Source organism: Bidens hawaiensis, unplaced genomic scaffold (genome assembly GCF_021521415.1).
Source record: "Bidens hawaiensis isolate Kalapana, Puna unplaced genomic scaffold, B.hawaiensis_p1.1 tig00009445_1, whole genome shotgun sequence".
Lineage (NCBI taxonomy): Eukaryota > Viridiplantae > Streptophyta > Magnoliopsida > Asterales > Asteraceae > Bidens > Bidens hawaiensis.
The window spans coordinates 92637-114002 of NW_027491700.1; the positions used below are offsets into that span (position 1 = coordinate 92637).

Consider the following 21366-nt stretch of genomic DNA (forward strand, 5'->3'; position numbering starts at 1 on the left):
TATGCCATTAATTAAATTGATAATCAATCTCGGCCAAATCATAGCGCCTCAAACAAGAAACTTTACGTCAAAATTCACACGTTACGCTTCACTTTCCACTATCACTATTCAATTCAATCCTCATATCATTTTGTATCTCATGTAATTGTTCGGTTATCTTGGAAATACTTGTCACGTACCACAAGACGTTACGCAACGGTCTATGCCGTCTAATTCTAAAACCCATACTACGACGTTTGCTCAAATTTTATACCCTGCTACAACAATGAAAATCTTAATCACCTACGCCATGCGTGTCTTGATTCAATCATGTTCTTCAATTTCCAAACTTTTTCTATTAAACCCAACTTTGCAACCTAATCAAAATACTTCAATTCAATCAAATTCAAATATTCAAGTTTTTATAAATCTAATTAATCAAGTTATTTTAAATCAGATGAATCATATTAATCATAATTGAGTTTATCAAAGAAGATATTTTTGACATTTTTATCTAAACATATTTTATTTTTCACAATCATACATCATAACGAACCTTTATTCGATTTTTGGATTTAAACAATTTCAGTTTCAAGTGATTATGCTCATACAATAAAATTTATATTTTCAAAAGACAACTTCCTATAATATTGTACTCTTAGTTTATCTCTTAACCTCATTCATCTCAATTAGTTTCAATTTTAAACCTAAGGAATCCTTTCCTTTTCAAACTTCCAAAAATTATCAAAAGACGTTTTAGAAACTTTAATATTTTATTTAATCAACCCGAGGATTCAACTCATTTTTTTAGCAATATTTTACACAATGACTATTTCTTATTTATAACCAAAATATATTAAAATTCTTGTTCTCTCTAAAAATCACGTATTTTCAAATATTTTGTAACACACACGATGGGACGAGTTATGTGGATCATCCGACGATCTAAGTAATTACGGGTCGTAATTACCAAAGTCCTCGCATGGAAATCATAATCCGGATAATTGCGTGTCATAATATAGAATCGTAAGTAGTAGAAATAACGGTACAAATGTAGAGATGATAATGACATGGTGGATACGCCGCGGGTACATCCTATATATAAGTGCATTATCGGATTTTCATTTGGAGCGTTGTTTTAACTATTCAAAATTCTGTATTATGATAAATTTTAAAAGTTATATTTAAAACTTTCTTTTCCTCAAATTTATTGTCTTTGTTATGTCATTCTTTAATTTTGGGACAAAATTCCCTAAAGTAGGGGAGACTGTAACAACGCGATTTTTCCAAATTATTTTACCGGAACCACTTTTATGTTTGGGTTATTTTATCAAATAAAACACCGCATTTATCGAGTTAAATTAATTGAATAATATTATTTTAATTATTTATTTAAAACATATTTACAACATTCAGTTTATAATAAATATAACCCCCTACATAAGTTTTAACCCATTTTGAATCCATGTTCAATCTTGAGGGATCAAATAGCAAATCTGATCCAAATTATATTATAATCCTCTCACCCTTTTACCCAAACCCATATTTGACCCGTTTTTGCCTAACCCGAGACCCGTTTAACAATCTTGGAGCACAATACTTGTTTTATATTTGGAAATCAAAATCATTGACTTTTTATTCTTACCTAACACGGCCTAACCGACATTCATTTAAGTTAATGAGATCAACGAATTTGTTTTCTTAATTTGTTCTTAGCCGTCTTTAAACCCGTTTGTGATTATACAATGAAACGATAATCATAATTCAATTAAACGCACAGAGAGTACCCTTATGGCAGCGCAAACAGTAACCCCATATCTAATTTCATTATAAAGATCTGTTGCATCGTGTTCTTAATCTCCCTCGCGTCGTCTGCAAGTGTTCCAATTAGCCAGTTCATATTCAGCGTAATAGGTAATAATTTATGTAGTTCTGCTCGTCTTTGATCTCTTCTCAATAACCCTAACATTAATCAAGTTAACAACAAGCTAAGTGACCGATTTCATATCTAGGGTTTATGAACCAGTTTGGGTTTCTATCAATATACTACTTAAATTTATGGTTTGATATTCTACCTATCAGACACCCCAGCTCAGCTGGTTGGGGTGTGCGTGTTTATAGTTTGGCCCGGCTAGGACGAGGGTTCGAACCCCCTGGACGCGGATTTATATTTTTGTTATTCTTAATTGTCTTTTTGGCTTAATTGATTTATACTTAATTGATTTATAGATTCATTTATAATATATATTATACATTAAATAAACATCATCTTATCAAAAACGTCACCATTAAGTTTATGTTTTTTTTTTCAAAATCTCGTTATATATATATAAAGTATATTTTTAATAATAATAAATCATCGTTACAGGATTCACAGACTTTTTTTTCAAACTCACATATCTTTACCTTGGTGTAATAATACTTTTGCAGCTGGCGCTTGTAATTTTGTTCTCGTATTGCTGCCTACTCTCGACGTTCTTCGAGAAGCATTAAGTCTAACCGTCTTTCCGCATCGTTGTCATTTGGTAATGTGACTCTTGGAGAAGGAACGCCGACTTCGGCGGGGATCATTGCTTCAGTACCATACGTTAGGCTGAACGGCGTTTCTACATTACTTGTGTTTTTCTGTGCGTACTTATGGCCCATAGTACGTGAGGTAACTGGTTGACCCGTCCTGATTTTTGGTTTGCTAACCTTTTCTTAATTCCGCCCACGATTGTTCTGTTGGCGCGTTCCACTTCGCCATTCCCTTGCGGATGAGCAACAGAGGTGAATGTCTGCGTGACATTGAGCTCTTTTAACCATTTTTGGATATGTTGGTCAGCAAACTGTGTTCCATTGTCGCTGACCAAATTCATGGGTAATCCAAAACCACAAATTATGAATTCCCAAATAAACTTTTTGATGCTGGTTGCGTTGATTGTTGCGACCGGCTTTGCTTCGATCCACTTTGTGAAGTAATCGAACGCCACGATCAAAAATTTCACCCGGCCCGGCGCCTCTGGAAATGGTACAGTTATATCAATCACCCATCTCTGGAATGGCCAAGAGGCTGTTACCGGTATCATGGCATTTTTCGGGCGCAGGGTGTTTGGCGTGTGGCGTTGATAAGCGCTGCATTTTCTCAATTCTTTCTCGGCGTCAACATACATGCCTGGAAAATAATATCCTGTATTCATGATTTTTGCGACCACCATCCTTGGTCCTGCATGTACGCCACATATTCCCTCATGAACTTCTCTAAGCAGATAATTTGCGTCTTGTGGGTCCACGCATCAAAGGAGTGGCCCCAAGTATGATCGCCTATAGAGAATATCTTCTCGGATTGTGTAATTCAACGCTTTGTGGCGAATCTTCCGCGCTTCTGCTTTCTTTTCTGGCAGAATACCTCTTGCGAGGTAGTTGATGATTGTTGTCATCCAACTGTTTTCTGCTTCTGAAAAACGATAATTTCTTTGTTCATTACTGAAGGTGTTGCTAGGACTTCGATGCGGACTTCTTTTGCTAGGTGTTCAAAACCAACGGCTGCAAGTTTGCTTAAGGCGTCATCCTGTTTGTTCTCACTTCTCTTGATGTGTTTCACCTTGCATGTGGCAAAAGTTGCCATTAGCGTTTTAGCTTGCGCTAGGTATGATGCCATCTTATCGTCTTTTGCGTCGTACGATCCTTCAATTTGATTTGCCACTAACTTGGAATCAACATGTGCTTCCAAGTGGCATGCCCCTAGCTTTTTAGCTATTCTCAACCCTGCCAACAAAGCTTCATACTCCACCTCATTGTTTGTGCTTTTGAATTCTAGGCGTAATGCGTACGTGAAGTGTTGCCCTTCTGGGTTGGTTATCTTTAGGACCGCTCCAGCGCCTTCATCGTTGGAAGCTCCGTCTGTGAACATCTTCCAGACTTCATTTTTCGCTTGATCTACAGGGGTTTCGATCTCTCTTTTGCATTCTTCCTTCTTTTCTTGAGGGATTTCTGCGATGAAGTCGGCCAAAACCTGGCCCTTGAATGTTGGCCTTGGTTTGTATTCGATGGCATGTTCTCCCAATTCTATTGCCCATTTTGCGAGCCTTCCAGACAATTCCGGCTTGCTTAGCACATTTTGTAAGCGAAAGTTGGTGAGAACATGTATCGGATGGCCTTGGAAGTATCTTCTCAATCGCCGCGCTGTCTGGACCAAGGATAAGACTAACTTTTCCAAGGTGGAGTATCTTGTTTCTGCGTCTGCCAGAGTGAGGCTTGTGTAATAAATAGGCATTTGAACGCCATTTCTCTCCACCATCAAGACTGCGCTGACTGTTCTTTCTGATGCTGCTAAGTACACTATTAACGGTTCCCAGCTTTTGGGGCTGTAAGTGTTGGTAATTCTTCTAAGCGTGACTTAATTTCTTGGAACGCTGTTTCTGCTTCTTTCGTCCATCAGAATTGAGATTTCTTGAGGCAGTTTCTCAGGGTTGAGATGAACGGGAATGATCTTTCCGCATGACTAGATAAAAATCTATTCAATGCGACTAATCGGCCGTTAAGCGTTTGTACTTGTTTGATCGATTTTGGCGACGGAATTTTCCGCACGGCTTTCAATTTTTCTGGGTTGGCTTTGAAGCTACCATTTACTCTCAGGAATTTTCCTTCCTCCATGCCGAATGAGCATTTTCCTTCTCCATGCCGAATGAGCATTTTCCTGGGTTAAGCTTCATGCTAATTGACCTTAGAGTTCCGAAGGTCTCCTCGATATCCTTTAACATGGCTCCTTTCGTCTTGCTTTTGATGACCAAGTCGTCCATGTAGACTTCCAAATTTCTTCCAATCTGAGGTTTGAACTCTCTGTGCATCAGCCATTGGTAAGTAGACCCGGCATTCTTAAGACCAAATGGCATCATTTTGTAACAATATGTTCCGCTGTTCGTTCTGAACGCCGTTTTGTCTTGATCTTTTGCCGCCATGTTGATCTGGTTATACCCTTTGTACGCGTCTAAAAAGCATTTGAACTGAAAGGGTACTAGCGTGTCAACTTTAAGGTCGATCTCTGGCAGTGGATAACAATCTTTTGGACAGGCTTTGTTAAGATCTTTGAAGTCTATACACATGCGCCATTAACCATTTTCCTTGGGTACCATTACTGGGTTGGCTACCCATGTTTGGTACTGGATTTCTCTGATTATACCCGCATCAATCAATTGATGAACTTGTTCATCACATGCTTTTGCCTGTTCTGGTCCCAGTTTCCTTCGCTTCTATACCACCGGAACGAAGGTTTGGTTAACCTTTAACTCGTGTTCCGCTTTGCTTCTCGGGACCCCGTCATATATGCCGGAGTCTAGGCGAAGACATCAATGTTTTTGACTAACAGGCTTTTGAGTGCCGCCCGTGCTTCCTCGGAGATGGTTGGTCCAATGGTTATGCTTTGTTCCGGGAATTTTTTGTTGAGTATCCATTTTTCCACTTCTCCGGTTTTACCGAGTTTAAGCGTCTTTTGTGGAAGTGTTTTTCTCTCCACCATGTTACACTCTTTGTTGGCGTGGATCATTGCTATCCCGGTCGGGGTTGGTACCCCTACTATCCCATGTGCTGTTGACGGGGTAGCATTGAAATCACCAATGGCCTCTCTTCCCAAGATTATATCATATTGTGGGTGGGGGGTCTCCATTACTAGGAAGTCGACGTCTTCCGTTCGCGAATGGAGCCCATCACTTAGCTCGACTGGGAAGTCTTCCCCAGCGGATATGCAATACTTTGGTTGAACCCCATGATTGGAGCGTTAACTGCTGTCAACCGGCGTTTGTCTTCTTTGTCTACCAAGTCGAAACACTAACGGTACATGATGTTGGACGTTGCCCCCGTGTCAACAAAGAAACGCGGTGTCCTGTAGTTACCGAAGACGGCTGTGATCACTAAGGGTGCTTTCTTGTTCGCCCCTCCTCTTATTCTTGGGAAAATGACTTGTTCTTCTTTCCATGGCGCCCAATCTATTTTTCTTTTCTTGTTTTGAACATTGCTTAAGATCATATTGGCGTGTAGATCTTTGATATTCTTTTCCGGTTTTCCACCATCTCTTGGGGGTGGGCGTCTGTACTTCCCTCGTATGTTTCTGACAAGGTGATCCAATTTGCCATTTTTGACGCATTCTTCGATCGCGTCTTTTAAGTTGATACACTGGTTTGTAGAATGGCCATGTTGCTCATGAAAGTCGCAATAACTTTTCATATCTGTTCCCGGTCCCTTTTTAACCGGTGCCGGTTTTTTCAGTTGGATCCCTTCGTTGTACATTATATGGGCTGGACTTTTTGTCAGCGGAGTCCACCTGGATGCGTTCGTTTGGGGCGTACTCGACTGACCCTTTTGTCTTGTTTTGGACGGGTCGAAGGTAGACTCTCTGTCGCTGTTCAACCTTGACCACATGGAGGACATTCTTTTGCCCTGGCGGGCCTTGTTAATGTCGTTCCTGGCGTCATTCTTTGCCAGTTCTTTTCCCAAGCTTTTTTCCATCCGCGCGTACCTTTTGGCCGCGGTCATAACATCGTCCCATCGCTGCGGCATGCCATCTCTGCCCGTAAGGTTACGTATAAGATCGTCACACTTTACGTTTTGGCGAAAGGCTGCCCGCAGAAGTTCTTCACTTACGCCGCCGATGTTCAGGCCTTCTTGGTTAAATCTTGTGATGAAATCTTCAAGCGTTTCGTTGTCTTTTCTAACGACGTTCAAAATGTCCGCTGGGTCACTGATGTGTCGCCGTTGCTGGCTAAACTGTTGAGTGAACTTTTTTGCTAGGACTTCCTAGCTTGTAATTTGGCCATCTGGCAACCTTTCAAACCATGCTCTAGCAGCTCCCACTAGGGTTAGCGTAAATATGTGGCACCATAACGGCATGGTCCACCCTGATACTAATCCCGCAGCCGTGAAGGTTTGCAAGTGATCATCTGGATCTGAGATACCATAATATTGGCCCACCGTTGGCGGGATTTTGGGATTTTCTGGTAGCTCTGCTTCGGCTATTCTTGCTACAAACTTTGATTTTCCTGCCGATGTTGTTGGCCGGTATGGTTTGGAAAAATCAACGGCCGCTTCTGGATGATATTTTACGAATTTTATGGCGTCTGGCCCTTTCCAGCTCTCTTCATAGTCTGGGTCATCTAGGCGTGAGTTTGCCTTTAGATTTGACCGCTGTGACTTGTCTCCTGCTTTGCTGGTTTGCTTAGCAGGAGATGTTTTGGTGAAAGGCGTTTTCGCACAAGCCGGTGTTGATTTTTCTTCAGATTCCTCTTCTTCGCTGCTACTAGAAGCTGTATCAAACAGTGATCTAGGTTTCACAACGGACGCCATTTTTTCTTGTACTTTGCCTCTTAGCTTTTGTTGTTCTGCCTCGAGCCACGCCATGATATCTGGCGGCATGGTTGCTTTGGAACGTGTCTTCGCTTTTTGTTTATCCGTGATAGTAGGATGAACGGTGGAGGTGTTTAGAAGACCTCCGCCTATATCCTCTACGTCCAGATTTTCAACGTTTCCTTCTAGGTTGGCTTTTTGGCCAACCTCCTTTGGTGTAGTCTTGCCACTCATCTGAGTCAAGAACGGAGTGAGTTACTGTTCTAGCTATATGCACGGATGGCGCAAATGAAGAAACACGAATCCACCTCTCAAGGTCTATCTTGTTAGTCCGAGGGTTATGGTTAAGTATTCTACACGAGGGGTTATAAAACCTTATTGGCACAGACAAGTGTAACCTGTAAAACAGAAACACCGTGAGTTCGTTACGAGGAATGGGGGGATTCTCTCGTAACCACCCTCCGGCGTGAGAATCAGTACTCGATAGTACGAAGTAGTATAATTTGATAGTGATAGTAGGAGAAAGTATATCCTTTACCATTTGGAGGTTTATTGGTATTTATAGCCGGAGGAGAGAGAGTGTGACCAACCACCTTGCCAGGTTTTCCACCAATAATATTCTCCATTCGTGCAGTCGTGGTGGTTGGTAGAAGTTGTTGGGCATCATGGCCTTTTGACAAGGACGTGGTTGTACTGTTTGTACCGTCCTTTATGTGTTGTCTAATCCCCATTGGTTTGGTGTTTATCCCTATGTGGGTTACCATCTTTTTGTCCCATGCTGGTGGGACCTTTGTATTACCATTCCCGAGGTGCCATGGGAAGTAATATTGGACTACACTCTTCGCGCCATGCACTACGCCCGGCGCTAGTGATATTCTGGCGCCTAGTGTTCCGCCCAGTGTTATGCAGTTAGTGATATTTTGTCAAATGGTGGGTTTCATACCCTACCTCTACAGGTATTGTCTTTGAAATCACATGTTACCCGTTTTAGCTAAAATCATTATTTATTATAGAGCTTCGTGCACTTTTACAAACGGGTTATTTTAGTCTACGCCAAATCAAATCTGCAACTCGTAACTTTGATCCTGCTAATAAGATTGGTGAAGGAGGCTTTGGACCCGTTTACAAGGTGAAAAAATAAAAAATAAAAATCACTCCTGATTATAATATTATGTTTACTTGTATATTTAAGATAATTATATTAAAGTTTTTCGTATAATTTTAGGGTGTACTCACAGATGGTTCTAAGATTGCCGTAAAGCAATTGTCCGCCAGATCAAAACAAGGGAATCGTGAATTTGTCACTGAAATTGGCATGATATCCGCTTTACAACATACAAATCTGGTAAAACTTTTTGGGTGTTGCATTGAAGGAAAGGAATTACTATCGGTATATGAATACTTAAAAAATAACAGTCTTGCACGTGCCCTTTTCGGTAAATACTTTACCATCCTAATGATTTAATGTTTAATACTTTTATTAAGGGTGTAAAGCTTGGTTTGTTTATTATTTATTTATATAAATATATAGTTATATTTATCATTATTATATATTAATAATATTTAATGTAATATATTTATTATACTTTTGTGAAAATATATTGTATTTGTATAGCTAAAAGGTTCATTTAAGCTCTGTTCGATTTAAAGATTTAGCGAGCCGATCTTGAGTAGCTTATAAACAACTCTGCTGGTTTACACTCATATTTTATACCTATTAGAGGAAACAACTAGCTAATAATAAATTGTTATAGGTGACGAGGACCAAAAACTTAATTTAGACTGGGCTACAAGAAAGAAGATATGTATGGGAATAGCACGGGGCTTAGCTTATCTACATGAAGAATCAAGATTAAAAATAGTTCACAGAGACATAAAAGCCACCAATGTTCTTCTTGACAAGGATCTTAATGCTAAAATATCGGATTTTGGTTTAGCAAAATTGGATGAAGAAGAGAACACTCATATCAGCACACGAATTGCTGGAACGATGTAAGTTTCACCTTCTTTGTTTTTCTTTTACATTTTACAAGAATTGGTAGAATGATTCAAAATCTGGAGATGAAGTTGGGGTCTCCCTTATAACGTCATATCTATCATAAAGATCTGGTTGCTTACATCCCATAACTTTATTTTGAAGTAGTTTTTTTTAAGGTTTCTAGCCAAATCGCTTCGGGGGTGGGGGGTAGGGGGGGTGTTGGCATTTATTAATCGCCCATACCAAATGCTATGACCCCATTTGTTATTTAAAATAACCCAGCCCCATGTGATTACTGATTAGATACCTTAATAGAAACTCTACTTAAAATAAAACAAAACAAACTTAAATATCCCCATATCCTAAACTCTATAAGTAGTCTTGTTATGGTGTGATTTTAGTGGATATGGTTATTGTATTTAAATATGGAAATATTTGTTGGTGTATATTTATAGAGGGTATATGGCCCCCGAATATGTGATGAGGGGGTATTTGACAGACAAGGCAGACGTTTACAGCTTTGGAGTTGTTGCATTGTTGATTGTTAGCGGGAAAAGCAATACAAATTACAGACCAAAGGAAGACTTTGTCTACCTTCTCGACTGGGTACATTCAATATTTTATACCATTATATTATTTTCTTAAATTTCAGAACGGGTTGGGTTGAAATGAGTCATGAATGTCTTTTTCCTTGCTCCATAATATTTACCTTTATTGGTGGTATAACCCCTAAACTCGTTTTGTAGTCATTTAATCTTTACATAGAATTGAAGATTCGCTAAAATTCGTTAGTTAACCCTTTTTAACAAGTCAAAGAAGTTAATAGTTAATACTGTTAAAAAGGTTGCAAGTGTTAAACTAGGGGCGAGTATGGGCTGATTCGGTTTGCTAAATAAGTCCAAACCGAGCCTATACATGTAATCCAATTTTTAGATACATAACTGATCGTTTCATCTATAAATGGTTTGTTTAATTCAGTTCTTGAAAATGATGGTTCGTTTAATTAATGGTTAACCATGGGCATTGGATGTTGTTAGGTTCAAACTAATTTTAATTAATAAGTTCAAATATATCATGAGTAAAATAGATATTAACTAATATTTTATTTAGACAAGAAGTTATGCCAACACGTTTTGGACATATACATTAGTATTTATAAAGGACATATAAAGGTTTGTTTTAACGTGAGCTCAACTTGGCTTATTTGGTGTTTTTGTACACATGTCTTCTTGTTCAAACGGCGAAGATAACCTTTATTAAAATAAAACTTCTAGCAAGATGCTAGAAGGCAACATCAAACCATTATTACATATTAGTTACACACATATGATTAACCGACCATTAAAAAAAAATCATAACTGAACCTTTGCCTTTTCAACCAGTTCAGTTATTTAACTATTCAATTTCAATTTTTCTATTCTTATTAAATTATTCAGTTTTCTTATTCACGCCAAGGTTAAAATATAAAATTGTTAAAAGTTGATTTATTTTTGACATTGTTGACCCTCTTACATATACTTAATTTGTTAACTATAGTTAAAAAAACAAATATATACTTTAGATGATTTTAATGCGTTTGATGCCTTTTCATTTAAGCTCTTTTATCTCATTGAAATATTTTTGATATAAAAAATAAAACAAGAGCTAATTATTCATTTTCCTTGTTTAGGCTTGTGTGCTACAAGAGCAAGGGAATCTTTTGGAACTAGTAGACCCTAGTCTCGGAAAATACTCAAAACAAGAGGCCATGATGATGATTAATTTGGCTCTTCTATGCACAAATGCATCTCCCTCCCTAAGACCACTCATGTCAGCAGTGGTCAAAATGTTGGAAGGCAAGATGCCGGTTCAACCCCCAATAGTCAAAAGAGATGCGGGGAACCCGGACATGAGGTTCAAAGCCTTTGACTTGATATTACATGATAGTCAAACTCAACTCTCCACCATTTTAATTGGTATTTATGACCATATATAAACAAATGAGTTAATGTCGTTGGAACCCTTTTCTAATATAAGTGTCAATCATTGAGGTCATCGGAGCCCTAAAACCATCACCGAAATCGGTTGGGGTGCTCAAGTGGTGGTGGCTGGATGGTGGTGGTGTTGGTGTTCAGGTTGAGTTTTCCGGCCAAAAGTGTTTTTTCGACGACCTGTAACTAACAACGTTAGCATTTCGTTAGTTTTGGACCATTGGGAACAAATATGAGAAAATGTGGGATCTATTACGGACAGAAACCATTGCAATGTATGAGACTTGTTCCACTCGGTTGTGTAGTTGTGTAGGCAACTGATGTGGGGTTCAAAAGCAAAATAGGTCCCCTCACCCATCAGACTAGTCTTTTGGGTTGAATTCTTCTGTTTGGCTTGTAACATTAGTATTAGAGCCAACTTCGGAGTTGTGGCCAGGAGGAAGCCAGTCGTGACCAACAAGGACTCGAAGTGGTGGCCCACGGAGTGGTGGCTTGGTGTGAGCCAGCCGTTACCAACGTGGCTGTGACCAATAAGGACTCGGAGTTGTGCCCTAGAGTGAGCCATCTGTGACCAACTAGGACGTTGGCGTTTAAGGATGGTCTATTGTTACGGACTTGTTCCACATCGGTTGTGTGGGCAACTAATGTGGGGTTTATAAGACAAATGGGTTCCCTTACCCATAAGAATAGTCTTTTGGGTTGAGTTCTTATGTTTGGCTTGTAACATAAATCACCTTCTCGTGCTCCTTGACAAACTTGTCAAGATCATGATTACGAGTGTCCGTCATGGTAGCAACTAGCATGTGACTCTGAGGAGATCGCCTAGAAATTACTCCGATACCCTTGATAGGGTTTGAGGCTTGAGGGAAAAGATATCTAAGAATTAGGGGAAGATAATGAATCAATATTCTGGATGAGCTCCAAATTATAACATAATATTCATTAAATAGAAATAAAATCACAAACTATATCCCAAACAACTGAAAAAGTAAACTATGATAACCCTACAGAATGCAAAGTAAATAAAATCCAAATAAACATAAAAAGTCATGTAACAATACTCCCTCCTTAACCCTATTTTTCCACAAAAAGTGATTCAAGGAACCTTGTTTTCATCTTCTACAACAAACCGTTTTGATGCTTGATCTTTTCATCAACTATCACTTGGAGTATGTAAAGCTGCCTTTTCTTACACTTGTGGCCAGAAAAAACTTTTCGTTACGCAAGAAACATTCCCCATTTGCCATTTTTAACTCAAGTTCATCGCTCGTCAAACGCCTCGAGCTAAGCATTCCCGATTTAGAAGCCGGTGACACAGTTGTTAGACTCGGTAGCAAGGGATGTTTTGAATCATTAACCAAAGGAGTAAGTTTGGCATCTTCGTGTTGTGAACCATCCTCCACATCTTTAAGTCGATTCATCAAGATTGTGTTCTTGATAGTTTGAAGTCTCGCTAACCCATACGCCTCATGTAACATTTTAGGCTTGAACGTTTTTACTGTCCCTTTTATTCTTGACTTCAATCCTTTCACATATAGGCTAACGACATATGGTTTACAAATGGTAACCTTGTTAAACAAGTTATCGATACCTGAATTCTTTCTTGTAGGCCATCAATGTCATAGTGATTTGAATAAGAGATGTTATGTCTTTCATTACATCTTCAAACATGGTGTTATAGAAATGAGCCGAAATAGCCAAAGCATAATCTTCCCATGGTAGTTCAGCCACGATAAGCCCTCTTGTTTTCATATACGATTGATTCCATTCAATCGCATCCCCCTCAATGTGTATAATCGCATGCCTTAGTTTGAGATTTTCCGGTGTCCCGTCGATGGTGAACAAGTATCGATCCACGGACACACTTGTTCGATTTTTACTACTAAACCGTTTTATTTGTTTTAACCGGAAGTAAACATCATAGTGGTTTTAGTCTACTAAGTAAGTTTTAAAGAGAAATTTAAAAGCATAAATTAAAGACAACATTTTTGTATTTTTAAGATAGAAGATTGAGGATAAAAGTGTATCATCTTGGTTCAAACTCCTCTTAATTTGGTTTAACAATTAGTTAGTAAGCATGTGATGTGAGCTTTCTATGGTGATTAAATGTGGGAATAAGAATTATTCCATGATAATTAAAGATAAAGATATGTATAGCTTTATCATCTCCACAAAAACATCATTTTATGTAAGCACGTGATTATAATAAATATCTATAAGTTCTCACTTTAAAGATGAGACAATCCCTTAAATTACTAAGCAAATTGTCCTTAATATTTTAGTAAAAATAACTTTTGTATCATACTTAAAATACCAATTAAGATTAGTTGAGTTGTAAAGGATTAACCTTGAATTACCAAGTATTAAGCCGCACAACTCTTGACCGGTTATAGAACTCATGTAATAACTACTCAAGAGTTGTTTAAAATATGTTATGTTGCACACTCACTTAACAAGTGCTTAACCAATCTTAGTGGATGAATTTCCAACAATCCGTTTCCACAACATTGTTGATAAGTCCCATTCTAAAATGGTTAATTACTTCTAATAATTAATTTGGTCCACGTTTATATTAGGATTTATGTTTTTTTTTCCATTACCAATCTCGTACAAAAATAACAATTCCTCGACTTATCATCAAGCTCGGAACTTGGCATCTCTTTTGAAGATTCTTAATTTATTAACCAAGCCCTTACAAGAGTGGCGGTTCCTCGGCTTATCGTCAAGCTCGGAACATGGTGTCTATTTTTAGGTTCGGCAAGGCCTCACTAGACTAACAATTTCTCATCTTATCATCAAGCTTGGCACTTGGGGTATCTTTTAAGAGTATTTTAACATTACTCATCAAGTGATAGTTGCAACATAACCGTTACTTATTAATAACCGGTCACATGTTTAACTAATATTATAAACGTCAATTAAGATTTATTATAAACCAAGATAATACTATGAAAGTTTAGTGTTAGTCCACGGTATTGTCGTCTCGAGTCTTTGTAATCGTTATGTAATTTATTATTATTTTAATGTAAAAGGCAATTTAGTAATTATAAGTCGCATACGTTAAGTTATGGTTCATTCATTAAGGATGTTTAATGAATGAACATTAATCGTTATTATTGCATGTTCATTCGTTAAGGATGTTTAAAGAATGGACCTTATACGTTATGTATTGTATCCATTCGTCATGGAATGTAGACGAATGGGGTATAGCGAATAAGTCTTTCGCTATACCATTTTGGTTATTTATGTAATGAAGACGAATGAAAGTCATTCGTTACGGAATGTATAACGAATGGCCTTCGTCTTCTATATATAGGTTGTTATGCCTCGGATTAATTTAAGTGTTTTATAAAGTTATTCCTCCCTTGCTGTTACTCTGTCCGATTATCCTCTCAACACTTCGTTAATATTATTAAGTCCATTATACATATACATATATCATATAACTAGATCCGGTATCGAATCGATATGACCGATTCAGTTAACTGAAGCTCTAAACTAGTGTTTTATCATTTAGCCATTAATAAACATAATGTTAACCATCAAAGTAATAGATACAAACATGATCAAATCAAAACAATCTAACCAATTTGAATGACTAATTTTTTATGCTAATGACTTATTCCAAGAGCTTAATCTCCTTAACCTTCAAGGGTTGCATGAATGGGATAATTCCCTTATTAATGGTGGTGAAAAGGGGTGGTTGAAGTGGAGTAAATGTGGTTGTAAGGTGCATGGAATGTGGAAGATGAACATTCCATTTATAGGCTAATCAGGTGCCCAAAACACTGTCGTTCTAAGCAAAGCATGGCTATGTGAAATTTTTGTCATCTTGCATTGAATGCTCATGTCAGATTCATGTAGCAAGGGAAAACATGGCCGTTTTAAGCAAAGCACGACCATGGTGAGTCCACAACAGTCCAAATTTTGTCCTTTTCTCTTGTACCAAAGACATGGGTGTGTTTTGGGAAGACACGACCAAGTTTAGCTTCTAAACCTTATATTTTGTATTTTCCTCTTACTCTTGATAACATGGGTGTGTTTAGGTTAACATGGTCATGTTGTGTCTTCCTAAATTTAAACTTTACTTCGTAAAGTCTAGACATGGCCATGTCTTGATTCACCATGGGGTCTGTTGAGTCTCCTTTCACTGTTTATCTCCTTTTTTCTTCGCATATCAACGCGTTTTATTCCTTACGGTTATATTTACATATAGATATAAATTATAAAATTTCATAGTTATTTATTCTAATATATTTGCCGAAATCACACCTATTTGGAGATATTTTAGTGCGAAAAAGATGTATAAATTCTTATACATCAAATCTCCTCACGCTTGAACCTTTGCTTGTCTTCAAGCAAGCTTTGAACAAATTCTTCGAACCGCACATAAACCAAAGTTAAACATCCCAAGAAATTTTAGAAAGTTCCGGTAATCCATAAGAGCAAAACGTGTTAGTATATATAGTGATATTTAAAATTATGGTTTGCTTTTATGAGCTTCTTCTTATGCGAAACGTCACATACTCGCAATGTTCACACACACTCGGTTTATATCTAGACATACTTGTAATGTTGTATTTATAAACACGTTTACCCAAGATACGACTTATAGAAAATATGCTTGTCGAGATATCAGTTCTCCATCCACTTAGTGAAGTGCTACATATGTTAAAAAGATAGTAAATTTCCAAGGGTTTCGGTATGTGGGTGGTCGTTTTTGTCGGGTATTTTGGCGTAGGTGTTTGGATGGGTGCGACTAATCGAGTTGTTTCTTAAAAATATTTATTCCTTTTGTTGCTCTTGCTCCATTCTTTGTCCTAAAATGTGGTGAATAAATTTTTTTACAATCCTAATGACTCTTTTTAAGGTCAGATCGTCAAGTCCGGTTTTGTCCAAGATGTGGATCAGTTCTTCCTCAACCCTGAACATAACTTCAACTCTAATGGATCGTTCGACTTTGAGCCTAATAGCCTCCACCCTCATTAGTTTGGTATATTCATATTGGGATTGAGTTTGACGTACTCTACATCTTCTTTTGTGAGACAAATTTTTGTAGCCAAAACATCGTTCAAATCTTTTTTCTCGTCTTTTCATTGCGCTTTTGGAAATTCCACAAAATGGTGGCCTTTGTTCCTCTTCGCACCACTTTTTCCTCACCTCATTGCTAAAGAGAAAAATTATCTCCCTAAGTTCCGGAGGCAACCTAGGTTTTGCGAATTGTGGGCAGCAAAGTAAATTGCAATAAAAAGTATGCATTCCAATTAAGGTCTTTCGGTAAAAGATCAATGCTAAATACTACCGGTAAAAAGTTAATTTGGTAGGATAGGCTTTTGGGTAGGTTAAATGTTCTGGTGATAGGAATAGGGTTTGCTGTTGTGGTTTTTTGGAAATATATTACCTTTCATTTTATGCATCATTTCATCTGGTCTCGAATTGAATTCTCAAGACAATTTCTAATCTGCAAGAAGTACATGACTCACTCAAAAGTATCTAATATATGAGTAATTTTCTGAATATCTGCATGAAGACTTGATTCTCACAAACAGGAGGATTGGGTGAAACTGCCATGTTTTGTATAAAGTTAATCTCAATTTTACATACCATATTTTTAGTTTTATCACTTTTGAAGTAGATTTATCATGTTCAAATATTTCTCGTTATTTCTTAACCATCAAGGGTTGGATGAATGAGATAATTCCCTTATTAATGGTGGTGAAAAGAGGTGGTTGAAGTGGAGTAAATGTAAAATTGAGATTAACATTCCATTTTCAGGCTAATCAGGTGCCCAAAACACGGCCGTGCTAAGCAAAGCATGGCCATGGTGAAATTTTTGTCATCTTGCATTGAATACCCATGTCAGATTTGTACAGCAAGGGAAAACATGGCCGTGTTAAGCAAAGCACTACCGTGGTGAGTTCACATCAGTCCAAATTTTATCCTTTTCTCTTGTACCGGCGACATAGGTGTGTTTTAGAAAGGCACAACCATGTTTAGCTTTAGAACATTCTATTTTGTATTTTCCTCTTTTTCTTGATAACATGGGTGTGTGGGTTTTTATTAACCCTAACTATAGTCTTTTGATCACTATTGGGTCTAACTTTATTTTTTATTTTAATGAATATCATGTATATTGATTCATTATCACGTGATATTCATTAAATAAAAATCAAACTATGATAACCCTAGAGAATGCAAAGTAAGTAAAACCCAATAACATAAAAGTCACGTAAAATGATCGTTATCAGTCAGTTAGTTAATCGGGACCAATAGTGACCAAAAGATTAAAGTTGGGATTACAAAAACCCATACACCTTGAAAAATGCTAGAAATAATTGTTGTTCAAAATTTCATAATAAAAAATAATGCACACAGAGAACTGGATCTGCTCATTTGGTCAAAGACCGCTTGAAAGGCGTGGGCACATACTAGGTGTAAGTCATGCTGGTGGGTTGACCCGAACATGACACGCGTGTTTGCGGGTTAACCCAAACACGACTCGTTTGACTTGAAGTGTTTTATTTTTCTAATATTAAAACTTTAAATTTGCACAAGATATTGACCAATATAATTTATTATTTACAAAATATTTTTTTAAAATAAATAAAAAAACAAATGGGCTAAACGGGCCAACACGTGAACCTGAGGTCCCGGGCATGTCATGACCTCACAATGTTTGGGATTATTATGTCATGGCGAAAAGCATAAATTATTGTATTAGCAATAATTTAGTTAAAAAAATTAACATAAATTTATTATATAGTTTAATGTAGGAAAAAATTCAACAAGAGGCCGAGCTAATGGAAAACGAGTCTGATGATTCATCCTTTGATGATATTGAGTGTATGAAGCGTGTTTTAGGAAAAAGGTGTGGGCACATACGAGGTGTAGGTCATGTTGTGAGAAAGCCCACCCATGATATGCCCTCGATTAAATGCACTCCCACCCCTCGACAATTTTGGAAACAAAGTGTTACGAATGAGGTGATAGATGACGTTGTAAAACAACTTGAACCACAAGTTCAATCGCAAATGAATGCACAATGGGAAATATTGAAACAACAAATGTGACAGCGGATGCAACAAGATTTTGACCGGCAAATGGAACAAATGCATAAGGGTCTTGAGAAAAAATATCGTCATCGACGTGGTGGTCTTAGTCGTGATGGTAGTAGTGAGGATGAAGAAAATTAGCTATGTTATTTAGTTTCTAGTGGTTTGTAGTTTGTACTTCTTGATACTTTGGTTTGAATTTGTTTAACTTGGATATTTTGGTTTGTATGCATGGTTTAATTTAGGATGATTTGGTTTGTAGTTTTGTTTATAATGTTCAACATGTTTTGTTTTGTTTTGTTTTAGTGCTGGGTTTTTGTGGTTCAAAACTAGAATTATTAAAAATTAAATAAAGTAAATAAAAAAAATTTAACCCTATAGCAAGGACAAGTCGTCGCTATAGGTCTTTTACAAGTCGTCGCTATATAATTTCCTCATTTATTTAATCGTTATTGTTTATATTTTTTTCCTTATATTTACGTCCGCTTACAACGACAAAATGTCCTTGCTATAGGTAAAACATAAATATTTTTTGGATTAATTTGAAATATTATAAAAAAAGATGTCATTTATTTTAAATTATTTTTTTTACACAAATGTTTCATGGCGACATGTCCTCACTATATGTCCATCAATAACGAGGACCCTTGTAGTGAGGAGTCTATGATCCTATTGAGACGAGCCTATAGTGACAAATTTGGTAGTGACGAAATGTCCTTGCTATAGGTGAGAAACGACTTATAGTGAGGACATGTCCTCGATACAAACCTAAATTTTGTCCTTACTGTAAGATTTTATTCTTGTAGTGAAGAAAATATACATGGAATTAGATATGCTATTTCACTTCAGATCATTGCAAAAAATATATGCAAATAAACTAAAATGATTCTAAATAATAAATTAGCCATATTTTTTAACATTTGCATTGGTGACCCATTACAAGATGTTATTATTTAAGGTTTACTTTAATTTTTACTATATTTAATATATAATATAAATACTAAAGAATATATCTTATAAAGTATATCTTAAAAAATCTAATATTTGTTAAACTGGGTTGAAGTATCGTCTATGTTGGTTCCAATTTCATAAGTTGTTGATGTATTGTTGTTTAAAACTGTCTTACATTGCCATCCCTAAGGTTTATGTACGTGTTCAGGGCCCACGTGTCAATAAGGGGCAGCCGCATGGCAATGCCGGTGCGGTGAATCAAGATATACGACTAATTAATATGGAGCAGGGTATGATAAGCTTGGATAGGATGATATAGTGGCTAGTTCGGGTCATAAGCGGTCTCATTGATGATGATTTGTCATTACATAACCTGCCACCTTCTCCAAAGGAGACGCAGCCGCAGGAGGAGTCGGGCCTTCATGATGTTGTGATGATGCCGGTGATGGTGATGATGCCGGTGATGAGGATCAAGGTTTATGATGATACCAAGTATGATAACATGCACAATTTAGTTATTATGGTTTATCTTTTGGAGGTTGTCACATGCAAATGTTATCTTTTTTGTTGTATGTGTTGATGATATTATTTTGGGTGGACGTAGTAGTACCTTTTCTTTTGAAACTACTCTTGGGTTTGATGTATGTTGGTACTTATCTTTTTATCTATTTATTATAGAACTATGTGAGACTAGTACTTATGGGTGTTCACAGTCTGGTTTTGATGTTTCTTAGGTCAAACCATGAGCTATACCGTTAGTAAAGATTTTTGGTTGCCGAAACCAAACCGAAGTAACACAAACCACATGGTGAAAGCCAAATATAAACAAATTTATTTATATAGGATATTACAAATTCGAAATGAAGCAAAAAACCAACAAGGTGAGTGGACGCAACGTATTATCTTTAATTTTCTATCTATTGCCAAAAAAACATATAATATAAATATTTAAAAATAAAATATATTTAAATTAAGCGTCCGGATAACAAGTGGAAAAGAAAGTAGAAGTGATATGTGTAGATGTATGTGTTTTATTTATTTATTTTTTTAAAAAGGCAAGATTTAGTTTTATAGTGATAAATAAGGTATACAAATCGTATAAAATAGCATATGATTTGAATAGCATGTACATGTTTCCTAAACGCCTCGTATAACATCCTATACAACTTGTTTATAAACTTTACACAAAAGTGAGAGTACGACTAGTATACACTTTAGATGATCCATATATTATATTATATGAAGTGTATCCATCCTATACGACTCGTTTATCAATTTTAGAAAAAAGTTGAAATATGACTCGTGCATGTTTCAAACGACTTGTATTTTTCTTTATATAAGCTATATGACCTGTATCAAATTACATACTATGCGTACGACGTCTTAAAAGGTTAAATACGAGATTTCAGTATACGAGTCATATACCGAGCATACGAATCGTATGCTGAATGGTGTGTGATCAAATCCAGATGGTAGACCTAGATGGTGTGTGAGTAAAATGTGCCATAAATTATCGGGAAACAAGTCATCCTTCTATATATCTTCATCTTGTTCTTTGCACAACTACAATTGTAGGTCCGCCTATCGCCACCTCAGTTCCCCGAAAAAAGTGCGATCAAGTAGCTCCAATCTTTTTCTCTTCACTATAAGTAGGTAACTACTCTAACCGAAACGCTAAGAGTGGTTAATGTACAAAAACTAATTTTCGGTACATACCCGTAGTAATGAAATTTTCAGTCGGTAGCACCTTTAGTTTCCTGCCTCTTGTCGGAAGCATGCCCTAAACGTCTGTCGAGCCCTACATGGGGTAAAGGTTGGGTCTGAGGCTGGCCACGACACACATGCAAGCCCGCATGGTTTTGTTATTTTCTTTCCTTTTTGTTTATATTTTTAGTTTTTTTTCATTTAAAGATGCGATAAAAATATAATTTGTTTATTATATTTTGAAGCTTACTTATAAATTTGTTTTGATTGCTATCTTTTTAATAAATATTCATCAATTATAATAACAACAGTTACATTTATCGATACTCTATTCATTTGTTCAACCTTTTTTCTTATGATATTCCAGGCTTTATTATTGTCTTGTCTATTCTAACAACATTATTGTTATCATTGT

At 36.8% G+C, this 21366-nt stretch overlaps 2 protein-coding genes across 2 annotated transcripts in view; both read left to right on the top strand.

Annotated features, from left to right (window-relative positions):
• The window catches only part of LOC143532442 (putative LRR receptor-like serine/threonine-protein kinase At1g53430), a 66483-nt gene extending 48046 nt beyond the window's left edge, over nucleotides 1-18437 (top strand). Inside the window, exons 4-11 of the mRNA XM_077027482.1 lie at nucleotides 8310-8425; nucleotides 8522-8732; nucleotides 9051-9288; nucleotides 9730-9880; nucleotides 10944-11229; nucleotides 17620-17678; nucleotides 18018-18227; nucleotides 18318-18437. Of these exons, the coding sequence (XP_076883597.1) occupies nucleotides 8310-8425; nucleotides 8522-8732; nucleotides 9051-9288; nucleotides 9730-9880; nucleotides 10944-11229; nucleotides 17620-17678; nucleotides 18018-18227; nucleotides 18318-18437 (1391 nt within the window). The remainder of the gene's footprint in view (nucleotides 1-8309; nucleotides 8426-8521; nucleotides 8733-9050; nucleotides 9289-9729; nucleotides 9881-10943; nucleotides 11230-17619; nucleotides 17679-18017; nucleotides 18228-18317) is intronic.
• The window catches only part of LOC143532448 (putative LRR receptor-like serine/threonine-protein kinase At1g53440), a 201031-nt gene that overhangs the window by 70732 nt on the left and 108933 nt on the right, over nucleotides 1-21366 (top strand). The window lies entirely within an intron of this gene.